Source organism: Electrophorus electricus, unplaced genomic scaffold (genome assembly GCF_041902795.1).
Source record: "Electrophorus electricus isolate QZ-2024a unplaced genomic scaffold, ASM4190279v1 Scaffold176, whole genome shotgun sequence".
NCBI lineage: Eukaryota > Metazoa > Chordata > Actinopteri > Gymnotiformes > Gymnotidae > Electrophorus > Electrophorus electricus.
The window spans coordinates 36,692-51,495 of record NW_027658457.1 but is presented as its reverse complement, the minus strand read 5'-3'; the positions used below and the strand labels follow the sequence as shown (position 1 = coordinate 51,495).

General features: G+C 43.2%; 1 protein-coding gene across 4 annotated transcripts in view; it reads right to left on the bottom strand.

The window, feature by feature from the left end:
* Window positions 1-14,804, bottom strand: part of LOC145655113 (chloride channel protein 2-like) — a 64,751-nt gene that overhangs the window by 31,756 nt on the left and 18,191 nt on the right. For 2 of the 4 annotated variants that reach the window (XM_081708890.1, XM_081708892.1), the window contains exons 2-5: window positions 13,607-13,760; window positions 8,350-8,394; window positions 4,082-4,213; window positions 2,628-2,756 (exon numbers count right to left, since the gene is read on the bottom strand). In XM_081708890.1, the coding sequence (XP_081565016.1) occupies window positions 2,628-2,756; window positions 4,082-4,213; window positions 8,350-8,394; window positions 13,607-13,760 (460 nt within the window). The remainder of the gene's footprint in view (window positions 1-2,627; window positions 2,757-4,081; window positions 4,214-8,349; window positions 8,395-13,606; window positions 13,761-14,804) is intronic. The other 2 variants (XM_081708891.1, XM_081708893.1) reach the window with 1 other exon arrangement.

Sequence of the window (14,804 nt, the reverse complement as noted above, 5' to 3'; positions counted from 1 at the left end):
TTTTCTTTCAGTCATTTGTTTGAGGGATAATATTGTCGCTTGTTGCACAAGTTACTTTACTCTGAGGAGAAATATCACACCTATACAAATCTGACTACACTCCTAAACTTTCGCGAAAGCCGCCACGCGGACCAAATCTGCTGGCTGCTTGTTTCAGCAGAGTACCCCTGCTTTCAACAGCTCGCTGTCATTTTGGGGTTGCAGAATCATGTGGCCAGGACAGGCATGAGGCAGTTCATAGCTTTCCAACGAAAAAAGAAAAACCTCAGAAATACCAACAGACAGTGGAAAACTCCATCTCAGCATTTACATTTAGCCAGCTTAGTAAGGATAAAGACTCCCCCTGCCTACCAATTAGAAATGGGCTTTTCATGGCACTATTTTGGGGGTGGGGGGTGTATGGACATTTTTTTCAGTGTAGTGTACAGCCAATAGCAATCACCGAGTGCCTGAAATATCCAATATTCCACACTTTCGCTTTGCCTATAGAAGCAGGAGACTGTTGGCTAAATAAGCTGCACTTTCCGTGTGAATGCGGCATCTATGAAAGTCTGCTTAAACTCCTGAACACGGCTGCGCTCCAACCGGCTGCTGGGACACATTCCAAGAGAGTTTTACAAGCTGACTCAGCCGCTGTATGACACCTGCTCTCTCGCCCCTCCCAACAGAGAGGCCATCTCTGCGAACAGTGAAGCGGCTATCGAACTGCTAAAGAACTCTCAGCCTTGGGCCACATTTATTTTGTGAACCGATTTCTGCTGTGTGAAGTTTTAGCTCAGGCAGTTGCATGCTCCAAAACTCTGTCCACTTTTATTGAAGCGCAAATAAATGCAGCAGTCCCAGAACTAGGCTGCATGAGAGAACAGCTTGCTCGCATGTTAAAAAAAATGCCCTCGGAAACCGCTGCAGGACAGACTGCCGTTGTGGCTGTGATGCTGTTGCTACGGTATCACACACTGTTGAGTAGCCCCAGCAATCAGAGCGGGCAGCATGATGTTCACCCAGCGGGTTTAAAGGAACATTCCAGCACTAAACCTCAAAACCATTTTTCAACCTTCAGGGTAATTTAAATTTTTTTTAGTTACAGAGAGCGCAAAAATAACCTTTAAATAGACTTCAGCTGAGCAAAATTTCCGATTCAAGCAACCTTTACGATCATGAGCATAAAACCAGATTAGCAAAAGCATGTCCTGAGGTTATTTTGTGAACTCTACAAAGGCATTTTAATGCATTCCCGCAGACTGAACTATAGTTACTTACAGCAAGCTTAGCAGCTAGTAGCCAACAACCTGTGGGTACAGGATCAAGTTCTCCAGAGGTGGAAACTTAAATCTCAAACAAATATTCTTGAACAATACAGGCATGTCTGCATATGAAACAGACCCGGATTTATATGAATTGAAGTAGCTTTAAAGGATCTGTCGTAGATGGTGGGAGATGGTGCAGAACATTGAAGAACACGAAGAAACAGATCTCCGATCACAACTTTTCAACCGAGCGTAGAGCAATAAGGTAGTAGCAGGTAATCTGTACTATACGATATTCTTTGCAATGGGACCTTAGTCAGATCTCAACATAAAATCTAACAGCCCATTGATTACATCAGTACATTAGAGACATATTAGAGCTTCTAAAAGAGACCTTAAAATGACGTCCAAGTGGTGATTATTTCCGGGAGATGATTTAAAGCCAAACAGGTGACAAATATCCACTGTAAAAACCATTTTAAAAATATCCTCAATACTGATTTTTTTTTTTTTAGGTTTAATGGTTTCCTTTATTGGTCTAGAGGACATGCATGCCCATTGACTTGTGACTGGCTACTGCTTTGATCATGCTGGGTGCATGGTCTCTTCTTTTGCAGATCAATTAAATGGTAGATGACTGGGTGGGGGGGGGGGGGGGTAATACAGACTTGTTCTACCTGGCAAGTGATGTTTGTTGGGTCTTTATCTCCTTTCATTTTAAAAGTTTCATGATCTGTAGTAGTGTTTCATTATTATTATTATTATTATTAACATCAGTAGCAGCAGTAGTAGTAGTAATGGCAGTAGTAATAGTAGAAGTGATAGTAGTAGTTGTAGTAGTATTAATAGTATTAGTAATAGTAGCAGTAGTAGTAGTAATAATAGTATCAGCCGTAGTAGTAGTAGTAATGGTAGTAGTATCAGTAATTTTAGTAGTAATGGTAGTATTAATAGTAGTAGTATAGTAGTATCAGCAGTAGTACTAATAGTAGTAGTAGTAGCAATAATAGTATCAGCATTAATAGTAATGGTAGTAGTAGTAGTAGTAGTAGTAGTAGCAGCAGCAGTAATAGTATCAGCAATAGTAGTAATGGTAGTGGTAGTAGTAGTAGTAGTAGTAGTAGTAGTAGTAATGGTAGTATTAATAGTAGTAGTAGTAGCAGTAGTAGCAGCAGCAGCAGCAGTAGTAGTAGAGAAAGGAGCAAGTCCGAAACAGCGCGAGAGCAGTAAATGATAACAGCCCACAGGAACTGGCTGTACAGCTGCACAGTGAACAGAATGCTAATGAACATTAGAGACTCGTGACAAAAGGCTAGAGAGTCAGACGCAGCACTCAAAGGATTGTGAAAAATGTGGGGGGTGCATGTGTGTGTCTCTTACCGGCAGCCTGCGGCGCTACTATGTGTGTAAAACCTGCTGAGAAGCTGATGAGGACCACTGGGTAAGTGACCCAAGCCAGATACTGCAGTACCAAATTACTGTCCAAACCTCCATACATCCACTTCTGGGCTAGAGAGCACAAGAGAGAGAGAGCACAAGAAAGAGAGAGAGAGAGAGAGAGAGAGAGGCATGTAGCCAAAACAAAAGTAATAAAGTCATATAATGGAAAGGTATTTCATGATGCTTGACAGAGAAAATCATTCACAAAGTTGAAGAGTGTGTGCACGTGTGTGTGTGTGTGTGTGTGTGTGTGTGTGTGTGTGAGAGAGAGAGAGAGAGTGAGTGAGAGAGAGTGAGCATGTGTGAATGAGTAAGACAGACGGTTAGTGTACTCTAGAGAGGTGCAGTGAGTTATTGTGTTCCTCATCACAGTTACACTCTCTTCTCTGAACCTTCTATGTAAGTAAATTTAGAATCACAGATGCATCTGAGTGCACACACTCCCACACCTCACTCTGCCTTACACGTAAAGAAATCCGATAACTCGCCAGTGAGCAGCTAAAACACTAAGATATGCTGGATTTGATTATAAAGAACACTGCATGCAAGCACGCGCGCACACACACATGCACAGCTTTTAAAATTCATATCCACACACATGCTCCCATATTCTCTTAACACCTACGCTCTCCTCCAAGTGCGATCAGCCCAGATTGTACCGCCACCTCAGACAGCTTTACGTTTGCCAGTGGATCACTCAGATATTCAAATATATCCACTGGATGTTGTAGTGGTGGGTGCAGTGATTGAGATTAGTACCACTACCAAAGGCTCAAAGCACCACCGACTGACAGAGCTGTCCCAAGTGTAAGACCAAGTGTATGGAAGCATACTGCTCAATGCCACACACCTGATCACTTGAATGTCCAGCCCTGTATAAAGGCCTTCATCCAGAATTCAGAACACTTGAGGACAACACTAGAAGCCAAGTCAAGATAATCGTCAAGGTGACCATAAAGCGTGGTATATGCAAAAGAGATGCACTGTCCCCACTGCTGTTTTGCACAGGGCTGATAATGTTCAGTCAGATCATCCATAAGTGTGGGTATGGGGACATGGTCACCACTTAGAGGTCGCATTTGGGGCTGTGTCCCCAAAGCTGGAGGAATGACATGAATCTCAGTCCAGAAGAACAATCCTTGGAACAGTGAAAATACAGTGCCAAACCCCCAACTCCCAGGCCTGTGGTAAAAGGCCCAAAAAATATGAGCACCAGTTGGTGAAACAGGATGACGGTTTAATATAAGCAAGGCGGCTTTAAATCAAATAATTTTTAGGGCTAGGCCCTGCTTGGTAACAGTACATATTAACTCTGTACACAGTAAAATCAGTTAACCAGACAACCTATGAGTCCATCCGTCCATCCATCCACCTCTTCATGCACACCCACCCACCTTGTAAGCAGAGTGCGATGCAGAAGTCCATCACCCAGCTGACGAGGGCCATGACGAGGCCAAGCAGGATGAGGAAGATCCAGTCCTCCCCGACACGTGAGATAAGGAACTTCTGACAGTGCAATGTACAGACTATAGAGAAAGCACAAGCAAAACTACGTTAACCACAGTACACATGCACAGTAGAGATCGCAAACATATGAGAGTGCACTGTATAGACTGCAAAAAAGCACAGCCAAAAAAAAGAAAGAAGCACATTTCCCCACCTTATGAAGAAAACAACTGCCCGCCACCCCCCCCCCCCAAAAAAAAAAAAAAAAAAGTGTCTGGCTTTGCAATTAAAATTACTACATTACTCAGGAAGCACTGCAAAATTAGGAAGCACATAATACTAAATTAGCCATCATTATTATTATTATTAATTATCATCATCATCATCATCATCATCATCAGCATCACCACCATCATTATTAATTATTATTATTATTATTATTATTATTATTATTATTATCATTATCATCACCACCACCACCACCACCACCACCATCATCATCATCATCATCCTCCTCCTCCCAATGCCATTTCCATTTAAGAGTAAGAGAAGCATGTAAAATTGATGGATCTCCAGCATTTCTGTAGAATGATGTTCATCTGAAACATTCACACCATGCACATTACATCATGTTTTTATTCCAGGTTTGGCTGCACAGTGTGTTGGAAAATGACCCCCAACTGCTCATGTAAAACTGACCACATGTTCAGAACCATTTTCTGAACTTGGCATCACCAAGTTTTGTTCACCATTCAAGCATTTAAGATCTTTATAGACAACAAACTGAGCCATACTCTTTTGCTTTCAAACACTACATAGACCTACTACAATTCCCAGCATCTGGCAAGAATGGCCAAACGGCAGGCACAAGTGGTCAGGTTTAATGGAGAAACTTGCCCTCCAGAATTCTTAGTGTCTGCACGATCAGACATAATTTGGCCAAACACCACAATTACCATACTTCAGTTGTGGTAGTATCAGCACAGAGATGGACACGGACACACACACAGAGAGAGAGAGAGATCGTTTCCTTTTACGCTGATTCAGTGCTGCTGCAACCAAAGACTGGTTATGATTATCTTATGGCAGTGTTAGAAATTTTGCTACAAAATCTGTGACCTTTCCCACGACGCATGTTTAAACACAACCAACAGGACATGGCCTGAAATCACCACAGCTCACGCGCCAGCTGCAAATAAACGGCAGTATAGCAAAAAAAAAAAAGAGGAGTCTGTGGGACTCGAAAGAAGAAGGTTTTGTGGAACTGTGGCAAAAAACAGAAAATGTCTTTTTGACATCTCCTTCTGGCAAAACGAATATATAAAAGCACAAAATGCCGTGGGAGTGTCATCAGAAAACCTTTACCATATAGTCTGACTTTCAGCACAAGCGGCATCACTAGGTCAATGAATTTGGTCAGTAACACAGATGCATCTCGTACAGTCCAACATGCAACAAACGTTTAAAACCGCTAGAATCGCATAATACAAAGCCGGCTTCAGACAAGTAAAAGACTACGTCTGCATTAGTAGAACGTTCTTTATGGCAAAACGAAAAAACACATTGGCTTGCTTTAAAACATGTATATGACTTTAAATACAACGCTTACAGTGTCAGTTTGGGAGATTAGCGTCCCATGCGATCTGAGCTGCGCTCGTGAAAATGAGAGGAGCTCCAGAGAACTCGAATCTAGAGGCTACAGGGGTGCTCGTTTTGGGCTGGAACAGATATCAGTATGCCTTTACACATGCTGCGCTTTAGAGCCCATCGGGATACTGAATGTGTCGAGGCAAAGCTGAATCAAGCGCGGGGAGCGCCGTGCATTCTCCACGGCTTTGATATCTGTTCTCGCACCTCCCTCCCTCACCGACTGACTCCGTCTTCCCGCCCACCATCAAGCTGTGTTCAGATGGCCCCTGCTGTGTGTGCGCGTCTTAAAACACATGAGCACACCCTCACACATCAAAACACCCACACACACACACACACACACACACACACACGCGCGCAGCGACATGCATGTACATTCTTCTTCGTGCTCCATCTAAACAGACCTGCCTCACTTTCTCCTTTCCACACACAAACTAGTGTGAAAACGTCATGGAGCATGTATGCGTTTGAAAGTGTGTAGTTTTTAATTTACTTTGAACAGCATTTTGTTGTTATATTTGAGGAACTAACCCAGTGACGGGCAAATATTTTTGCATTACACTATATATTTGGCTATAACATGTTGCTAACTTTACAGCTTGTCAGACTTTCTCAGTCCCTCTCGCAATCAGCCTACACGCCGCTCCTGCCTTTTTTACTCCTGTTCCAGCTGTGTGTGAGCACCTCCATTATCTTCCTCCATAACACAAGCAAAATGTGCATCCAGTATCCAAGACAACCCGAGAGCCCAATTGGTGACTCAGTCTCTGCACACTAGTAGTTAAAATGGAGGGAGGTGTGGAGAAGTGTGTGTGTGTGTGTGTGGGGGGGGGGGGGGGGGGGGGTTCTGTACACATGATGTTGTAATGGAAAGGAAACTTGGATGCGATTTGAAGAGTTATATTCAAACTTGATCAGTCCACACAAGCGCGTACGCGAGCACTCACACCAGCCCACACACAAACACTATGCACAAATCTTACAAGATGGTACTATAAAAAATGACAAAAGCTCAATTAGGTAAAGAATAAGTCACACAATATTGTTTCTCATTGGTCCATTAACATCTAATAAGAAACAAGCATTGGTGTGCAAATGCGTTAGACTGACATACGCACATGCATGCACAAACACACACAAAGTTCTTAGGACAGACAGAATTGGAAATTCACTGTTTATGCAAATGTAATTGGGAGTTTATGTAAATGTATCCACGTTTGCATACGTGCGGGAGCGCGTGTCTACAAACAGATGCGTTTTTAATGCTTGAGCCATTAAACCGAATTTAACCCTCTTGTTTTATAACTTTGCTCCTTCATAAAGATGTCTGTTTCATAAACATTGATTGGTTTTGAACTGCAGGGAAAGATTCAAATACAGTGATGGAAACCAAAGCCTGGAAACATGAATGAGAAATGTATAAATCTGCTGAACCCAATCTGACATTTAAATCTAAATAAAACATAGGTTTGGAGTTTATAAATGTGTGCGCGAGCACTGTTAGCATACTGGTGTGAATGAAGCACGTGTGTGCACTGTTGGTTTGTGCATGCTCAGCTGTTGAGCTAAAGCGCAGTGCAGAGTTTACCCAGTATATATATTCTGCTGACACACATGCACACCCCCCTACTACAGCTCCTTGTTATTAATGAAGGCATTATAGGCAACCATGGCTAATAGGGTACTATAGAAGCACAGGATATTTCTCTCTCTCTCTCACTCACACACACACACACACACACACACACACACACACACACACACACGCACACGCACACTTCCTTTGATCAATAACAGACATTTTATTGCCCTTACAGCTAAAACATATTAATCTCTGGATAAACAAAAATACAAGCTTTCCTCAGACACACACCCTAGGCACTACTAAGAAACACGTCAATTATTGACAGTTGCTCTCTCCAAACCACACATTCTGTACCCTATTTGCTTACAAACATGTTTGTAATATTTATCTGGAAAATAAAACAGTTCATAAACACCCAACCAACGCAAACAAAAAACACACATAGTCCACACACACTAGAAGGGAAAAAATGTGCAGTCAGCTATACAATCTCAGAGAAAAAAAAAAAAGAATTATTGGTGGAAAAATGCTGTCACATGTTTGGAACTGAAGGATAACACAGGGTTCAAAGCAGCATCATGCAGTTCTACTAGATTGGCGAATACTGTCTGCACAAAAGCTACTCCACCAGACACTAGTCAGTTAGTGTCTTTCACCTTTCACTTGTCCCTCTCTCAAATATAAAACACTGCCCGATTCAGGGACAGACACACACACACACACACACACACACACACACACACACACACACACACACACACACACACACACACACACACACACACACACACACACACACACACACACACACACACACTATACAGAATAGGCAGATGGTGCGGCTGTTTAATTGATGAGGTTATTAATAACTGGAAGGTGATGGGTTTAAATTATTTATTGGCTTTAATGAGTTAAGCATCTGTAAAACATTTTAGTAGGTTTTAATGTCCTTAACTGATGCAGCAAAATCAGCAGATTTACCGGAAAGAAAATCCCGAGGGTGAGCCTCCAGGGTGTAAGGATACCCTGAGAACAAATAGAACTCAGTCACAGAGAGATTTGAGCAGAACAGAGTCTGGACAACTTGACCTTTTAAATAAGAGTGAATGACTGCGGCTGCCTCAGGTTTGGCCGTGTTTTTGATCCCTCATATATGAACGAAGGCAGCTAAATGCATCTACCAAGCTCATGAATATAGCCACCACAGAGTGAGAGAGAGGGTGGAGAAAAACCCTCCCACCCACTGTTCAATGATTAGAGAACATTGTAAACACTCACTCATCACTAATGGACCTGCTCAATGTGAGCGCATGCAAACACACCCACACCCACACTGCTGAACAGCACAATCTGTGAAAGCCAGGAAGAAATTCTGAAATCTCATTCCATAGTGTAAAATTTTCCCCCTTCTATAGAGTTTGTGTCCCTCAAGTTCAGAGATCCAAATGACTATTGCTACTTTTTGGAAGGACAAAAACCAGGTAAGCTCTGACCCATTGTCTGTGTAATTATTCTCAGATGTTCTTTTTCGAAAACAAAAGTTCAGCAAAGCTTTTAACAAATTTTTAACAAAAATATAGAATCAGTAATCATAATCTGGCCATTCAAACAGGATGACAGAAAAACTTGGATAGCAAGAGAGAACAGAATATAAGGACCACTGAGAGAAGGTGAGAACCACACTGCCCATTCATGTACAAAATATAAAACCCAGCAGAGACTCCTAGCTGACACGAATTAGTGACAAAATAAGATTCCCCTCAACATTACTAGGGAAAATTTGCTAGAGTCCATCTTTGCACATTATAGTTCCCTAATTTACACATGCCCAATACTCTATTCTTTCTTTCTGCCAAGGTACACCTTCCACTGATGTCATGATGTTACTGAGCTTAACCCATCTCAGCCACCATGGCTACTCCCACCACCCCTGATGTCCCTTGCTGTAGTCCACCACGCCTCCACCAGAGTCAACTACTTCTTTGTTGTCCTTGATGTACGTTCTAGTGCGAGATGGGTTTGGAAATGCACACGTCATCTGGACCAGGCTAGGACTTCTAGAAAACCGGACTAGACGTTAACTGCTTGTTTTTCCATTTTATTACTATTTAGTTACATTTCTGTCAAAATTGTTACTATTGTGGCGACCACTGTTGGCCAGAGGAGGATGCCCCTCCCCCCCCGCCTTTGAGTCTTTGTTCTTCTCAAGGGTTCTCCCTCTGATCTAGGGTTCTTCTCAAGGTTTCTCCCTCTGATCTAGGGTTCTTCTCAAGGTTTCTCCCTCTGATCTAGGGTTCTTCTCAAGGTTTCTCCCTCTGATCTATGGTTCTTCTCAAGGTTTCTCCCTCTGATCTAGGGTTCTTCTCAAGGTTTCTCCCTCTGATCTAGGGTTCTTCTCAAGGTTTCTCCCTCTGATCTAGGGAGTTTTTCCTTGCCACGGTCACCCTTGGCTTGCTCACTGGGGGCTTGGACTTGGACATTTGTAAAGCTGCTTTGTGACAACATCTGTTGTAAAATGTGTTAAATAAATTTGATGATTTTGATGTGAAAATCTTAAAAAACAGAATTAGCAGGGCAGATTATCTAAAACTGCCATAACATTAAAGAAACAAAAACACGAACTTATCTTTCCATGTGTTCTCCTTGGCTACATTCACACAGCAGGTAAAAGTGGCCTGACCAAATCCATTTTTGTTTGTTAGGCTGTTCACAATACCTTTTTAAATGTGACCTATATCCACGATTAGTCTGAAGAGATCAGGCTCCTAAACTGTCCTGCATCTGAAAAATAACATGGTCATCCTGAGATAAATCAATCAAAAATAGAGGCAACAGGAAGAGGCACTAGGTTAAAAGTTACTGCTCGTGTTAATCTGCAGCGGAGGCCGGCTGCAAATTCAGAAAAGAAAGTGATCACGAGTGTGAGGAGGTAGCGATGGCCAAGATTTGAATGTTGGGGCTCTGTGGAGTCATGGCAACTGCTTCAATGTTTATGAGGTATGTTACCTCACCAAATCACCACTGAAATCCTCCCTTACTGCGGACGTCCATCTTACCTTTATAGCAGTGCAAAATTCTGACAAACCTTGTGTCAAATTAAGTAAGTCACTAACCTTAATTTTCTCCATATGCGATTTTTCATTTGGATGGAGGTGTGAACGGCAAAAACCACACAAATGTGGGCCACTTTCATGTGTTACTGAAATCTAATACGCATTTTTTGCATCCATTGCCGAAAATGTAAGTTATTGAGAGAAATTCAGAAAACTAAATGTGTTCAGATTTTTTCACGACCCGCTGTTCTACTTGGAGGGGAAGTGGACACAGTAAACACAGCAGCTGAGTACGTCTCAGTTCTGCAGCAGGTAAGAAACTGCTTCCTTTCTATGATATAGACACAGTATGCTGGTATGGCTTACCATCTGTTGGTTTATTCATTTATGTATTTATTTATGTATGTGTTTTTGTTAAATATTAGTGGCTCCCCCCCCCCCCCCCATCTTTTGTACTGCTTTGGCAAAATGGTATAAATCACCATCATGCCAATTAAGCAGTAGAAATGAAAAATGAATGACAACAGAAAGGAAAGAGACAGACGGGCAGAGAAGTGCAGAGAGAGGAGTCGGGCTGTTATATGGAAGAGGGTATGGCGTGCACCACAAAACAGATGACTAGACGACTACAGCTGCAACGCCAGCATCCGTTCCCAGGCATGCAATCGCCACGGCAACAGTCTCACTCTCCATCATTACAGCAAAAAGGTAAGAAGAGAGCGCAGGTGGCAATGGTAGCCAGGAGGGGGCGCACTTGTGCGTCGGTCTCCAGACATATTGGGCTGGAGCCGGGTGCCAGGGACGTGCCTCTCTGCAGGCTTCCTAAGGTGGGCTGCCAGTGTTCAAAGGGGGTTAGAAATATTGGCAATGAAAAAACGACAAGAGGAAAAAAAAAGAGCATTAACAAAAAGGAAGAGGATAGAGAGATGGAAGGAAGAGATAGAGGGGGAGAGAGAGAGAGAGAGAGAGAGACACACACACACACACACACACACACACACACACACACCTCCATTTTCAGTAACATGTAACCATGGAGACCTGTGGCAGCACAGAGCTCCTGCAAACAAACACACCTGTTACAAGGATGGGTGTACAAGTGAGAATGCTGAAGTGTATTCCAACATGCTGAAATGTATGGACTTATAAATAATGGCAGTTAAAAGAATTCAGGTTGAAATGTTAATATCTACTACCAACTATTGCTGCATGAAAGAGGACAAAATGCAGGAAGAACTTGACATTTCCACAAGCAAAATTGCACTTCTCCCTGTTTGAGGTGTGTGTGTGTGTGTGTGTGTGTGTGAGTGAGAGAGAGTGAGCAAGCATGACACTTGTACCTCTTAACTGTTCGTGGCTGATCCCGAGGTTGAACTCTTAATGGAATCTGTTACACAACGTGTGCCTGCACACACCCCCACAGAGTCTTTAGAGCTCTGATGGGCCTCAGACAAGAAAGATTTTATTTTAAGAGAATGATAACCTTGGACCTCTGTGTGAAATCTCTGTGGGTCACTGTCAGGCTCTCTGTGTGAAATCTCTGTGGGCACTCAGCAGCCATGAAACACCCACGTCCATACCACAACCTAGTCACAGATGACAATTCAGCCCGTGTTAGCATCTCTCTCCCTCTCCCTCCCGCCCCAACACAGCTTTTCTAAAGTGCAACTCTGCCCCCTTCGGGCGGTACTTTGGCACTACAGGTTTTGACAGTTTTTTTGAGAGGCATATGCATCTCATTTATGACTATATACGATTCACAAGCCAAACAGGAGATGAGGGGACAGAGGGGAGGACAAAGAAGTGAAGTCTGTTTCATTTCAGTCAAATTCTGCTCAATTCTATTAAATTCCATGAAATTCAAAACACAGCATGCCCATATATAAAAAAAAAAAAAAAAATTGAAACAACACTTACAAATTCAAAACACAACCCCCCCACCCCCAGTGTAATGGCTCCTGTATTCCCTGACCAGAAGAGGGCACTCTACACAGATAAAACAGCTTTTATTTTTAAAAAACTAAAACTTGAGTGGTTATATTCGGTTATATGGAACCCCTGTAAAACACTCAACTTTCTACATTCAGGTAGAGGTAGCTGTATTTGCATCGGCAGTAGTACTATGTATTTTGATTACAGATAACAGTAAATGTTCATTGATTCAAATATGTGTACACCATGCAAAAAAATCAGTTGATTTCAATTAAAATAATAGCTGTTAGCAATATGTACCTGAAGGTTGTAAATGTTTAACTGACAAATCATTTGGTTTTAATTGGGCTATTCATAGAGCTGGCTTCATGTCTAGCTAACGTAATAACAAAGGACAGTCCAATTTAGGTGAGAGTAGACACACTCCCAAGCACAAACTCAGAAGCTGTTTATACCAAAAGGCAAGTAGTGTTCTTATAAACACACTGGGCCATTGGGACAGACAGGAAGTCATTGATGTGTAACATGACTGGCACTTTCTCTATCTCTCTCTCACACACACACACACAGCAAGGTGCTGGGTTACACTTTAACACAACCGTTCGGGCCAGCTGTTTTCAAACACCAGTCCTTAGGCAGCCCAGCCGGTCCACGTTTTAGCTCTGTTCCAGCTCCCAAGACATCTGGATCAAGCAAGCGAGATTACTTAACACCAAGTACAGCTGAACATGGAGAAAGGCCAGTAAGACCATACTGGTTTATACCACAGCCTGGACATTTGATGAGAAATACTGTGCAAGTAGACAAGGGGTTGGGATATACGTCTTAAAAAGTGCAGAACAAGTGCTCAACCGTGGGGCCGATCCCTGCTCCCAGACACCTGCCCTCCTCTGACCCCACGTAAAACACACCTGGCCCTGCGAACCAGAGCCTTTCCAAATATTTGGCTGGCTGGATCAGGTGTCAGATACAGGCATGGCCTGGAGTCTGCCTGGGATCGGACCCGCGGTTTTTACAGGCATACCAGTAACAACGTGGTAGGTGTTTGAATTGGCATCACCGACGAACAGGTGGCAGTAACCCTGCTGCTGCAGTTTCCTCCTATGTATAGTGAGCAACTCTGAACTGGAATGAGGCCCATGGTTCGGGCCCCTATGCTGAAGCACATGGACACACACACACACCCCCAAAAAACCCCAACCCCCTGCCATGAGGTAATGCAGCTCAGCTGTTTCTGGTGCAGAATGACTCACTTCTGCATTTGGCACAGCGACTCTTGTCATACTCCAGGAGGTCAAATGAGCGACTGCGCTCTGTCACCAGCCGCCGGAATGCCGCCTCCTCCCGCAGACGGGCTGCCTCCTCTTTAGCAAACACGCCCAGGTCTTGCGTGTAGCGGCCATACATCTATAACACGGAGAGAGAGAGAGAGAGAGAGAGAGGTTACGCACACACACAAACACACACACAAACATGCCCAGGTCCTTTGTATAGTAGCCATACATCTAAAAGAGAGGAATCACACTCAGTCGCACTCACACTCACCAGGTCCTGCAGCCACACATCTTCCAGGAGGGCAGAGACGGGCACTTATTTGCAGATACACTCCCACACAAGCACCCTTCATCTTTTGTTGACGCACACAGTTTATGGGGATGCTAGCCATACATCTCTGACAAAAAGAGAGCTGGGTTTCACACACGCACAAACATGCACACGCCCCAGATGTACAGTCTTTCTGGGATATTTCACGGATTTGTATACCCTAACCCTAACCTCAGGAAACTCAGCCATCTTCTACCCCTTTTGTTTCAGAGATAAAAGCTCCTTTAAAAAAGGTAACAGGACATCAAAATTTTTATGACTTCCCATCATCACAGCCACATCCCTCCAAAGACACACAATTTTTTTTTTTTCTACACACTGTTACTTGGTGCAGCAGTCGAAGATCTACAAAACAGAAAGGGTTCCACCCAAACACACAACGTTTCATTAATTGGGGTGTGTGTGCTAATGTACACATCTGAAGAAAAGTTTGATTGACAACACACCATAATCCCTGCATACGCGGGCACGCCACACACACACACACACACACACACACACACACACACACACACACACACACACACACACACACACACACACACACACACACACACACACACACACACACACACACACACACACACACACACACACACACACACACACACACACACACACACACACACACACACACACAGAGAGAGAGGAAAAAGAAAAAAGTTTTCCACAGACAACTCCCATTTCCTGCAGGCAATGGCCATTTATCTACATGATTAGGTTATGAAAACAGACAACGGAGTGTGTGTTTGTGTGCGTGTGTGTGGTGGGGGGGGGGGGTGTTTAGTGTGTGCTTTTCTGCTGACTCAGAGAGCTGGTGTTTTTCTAGCTGTAATGATCCAAGCA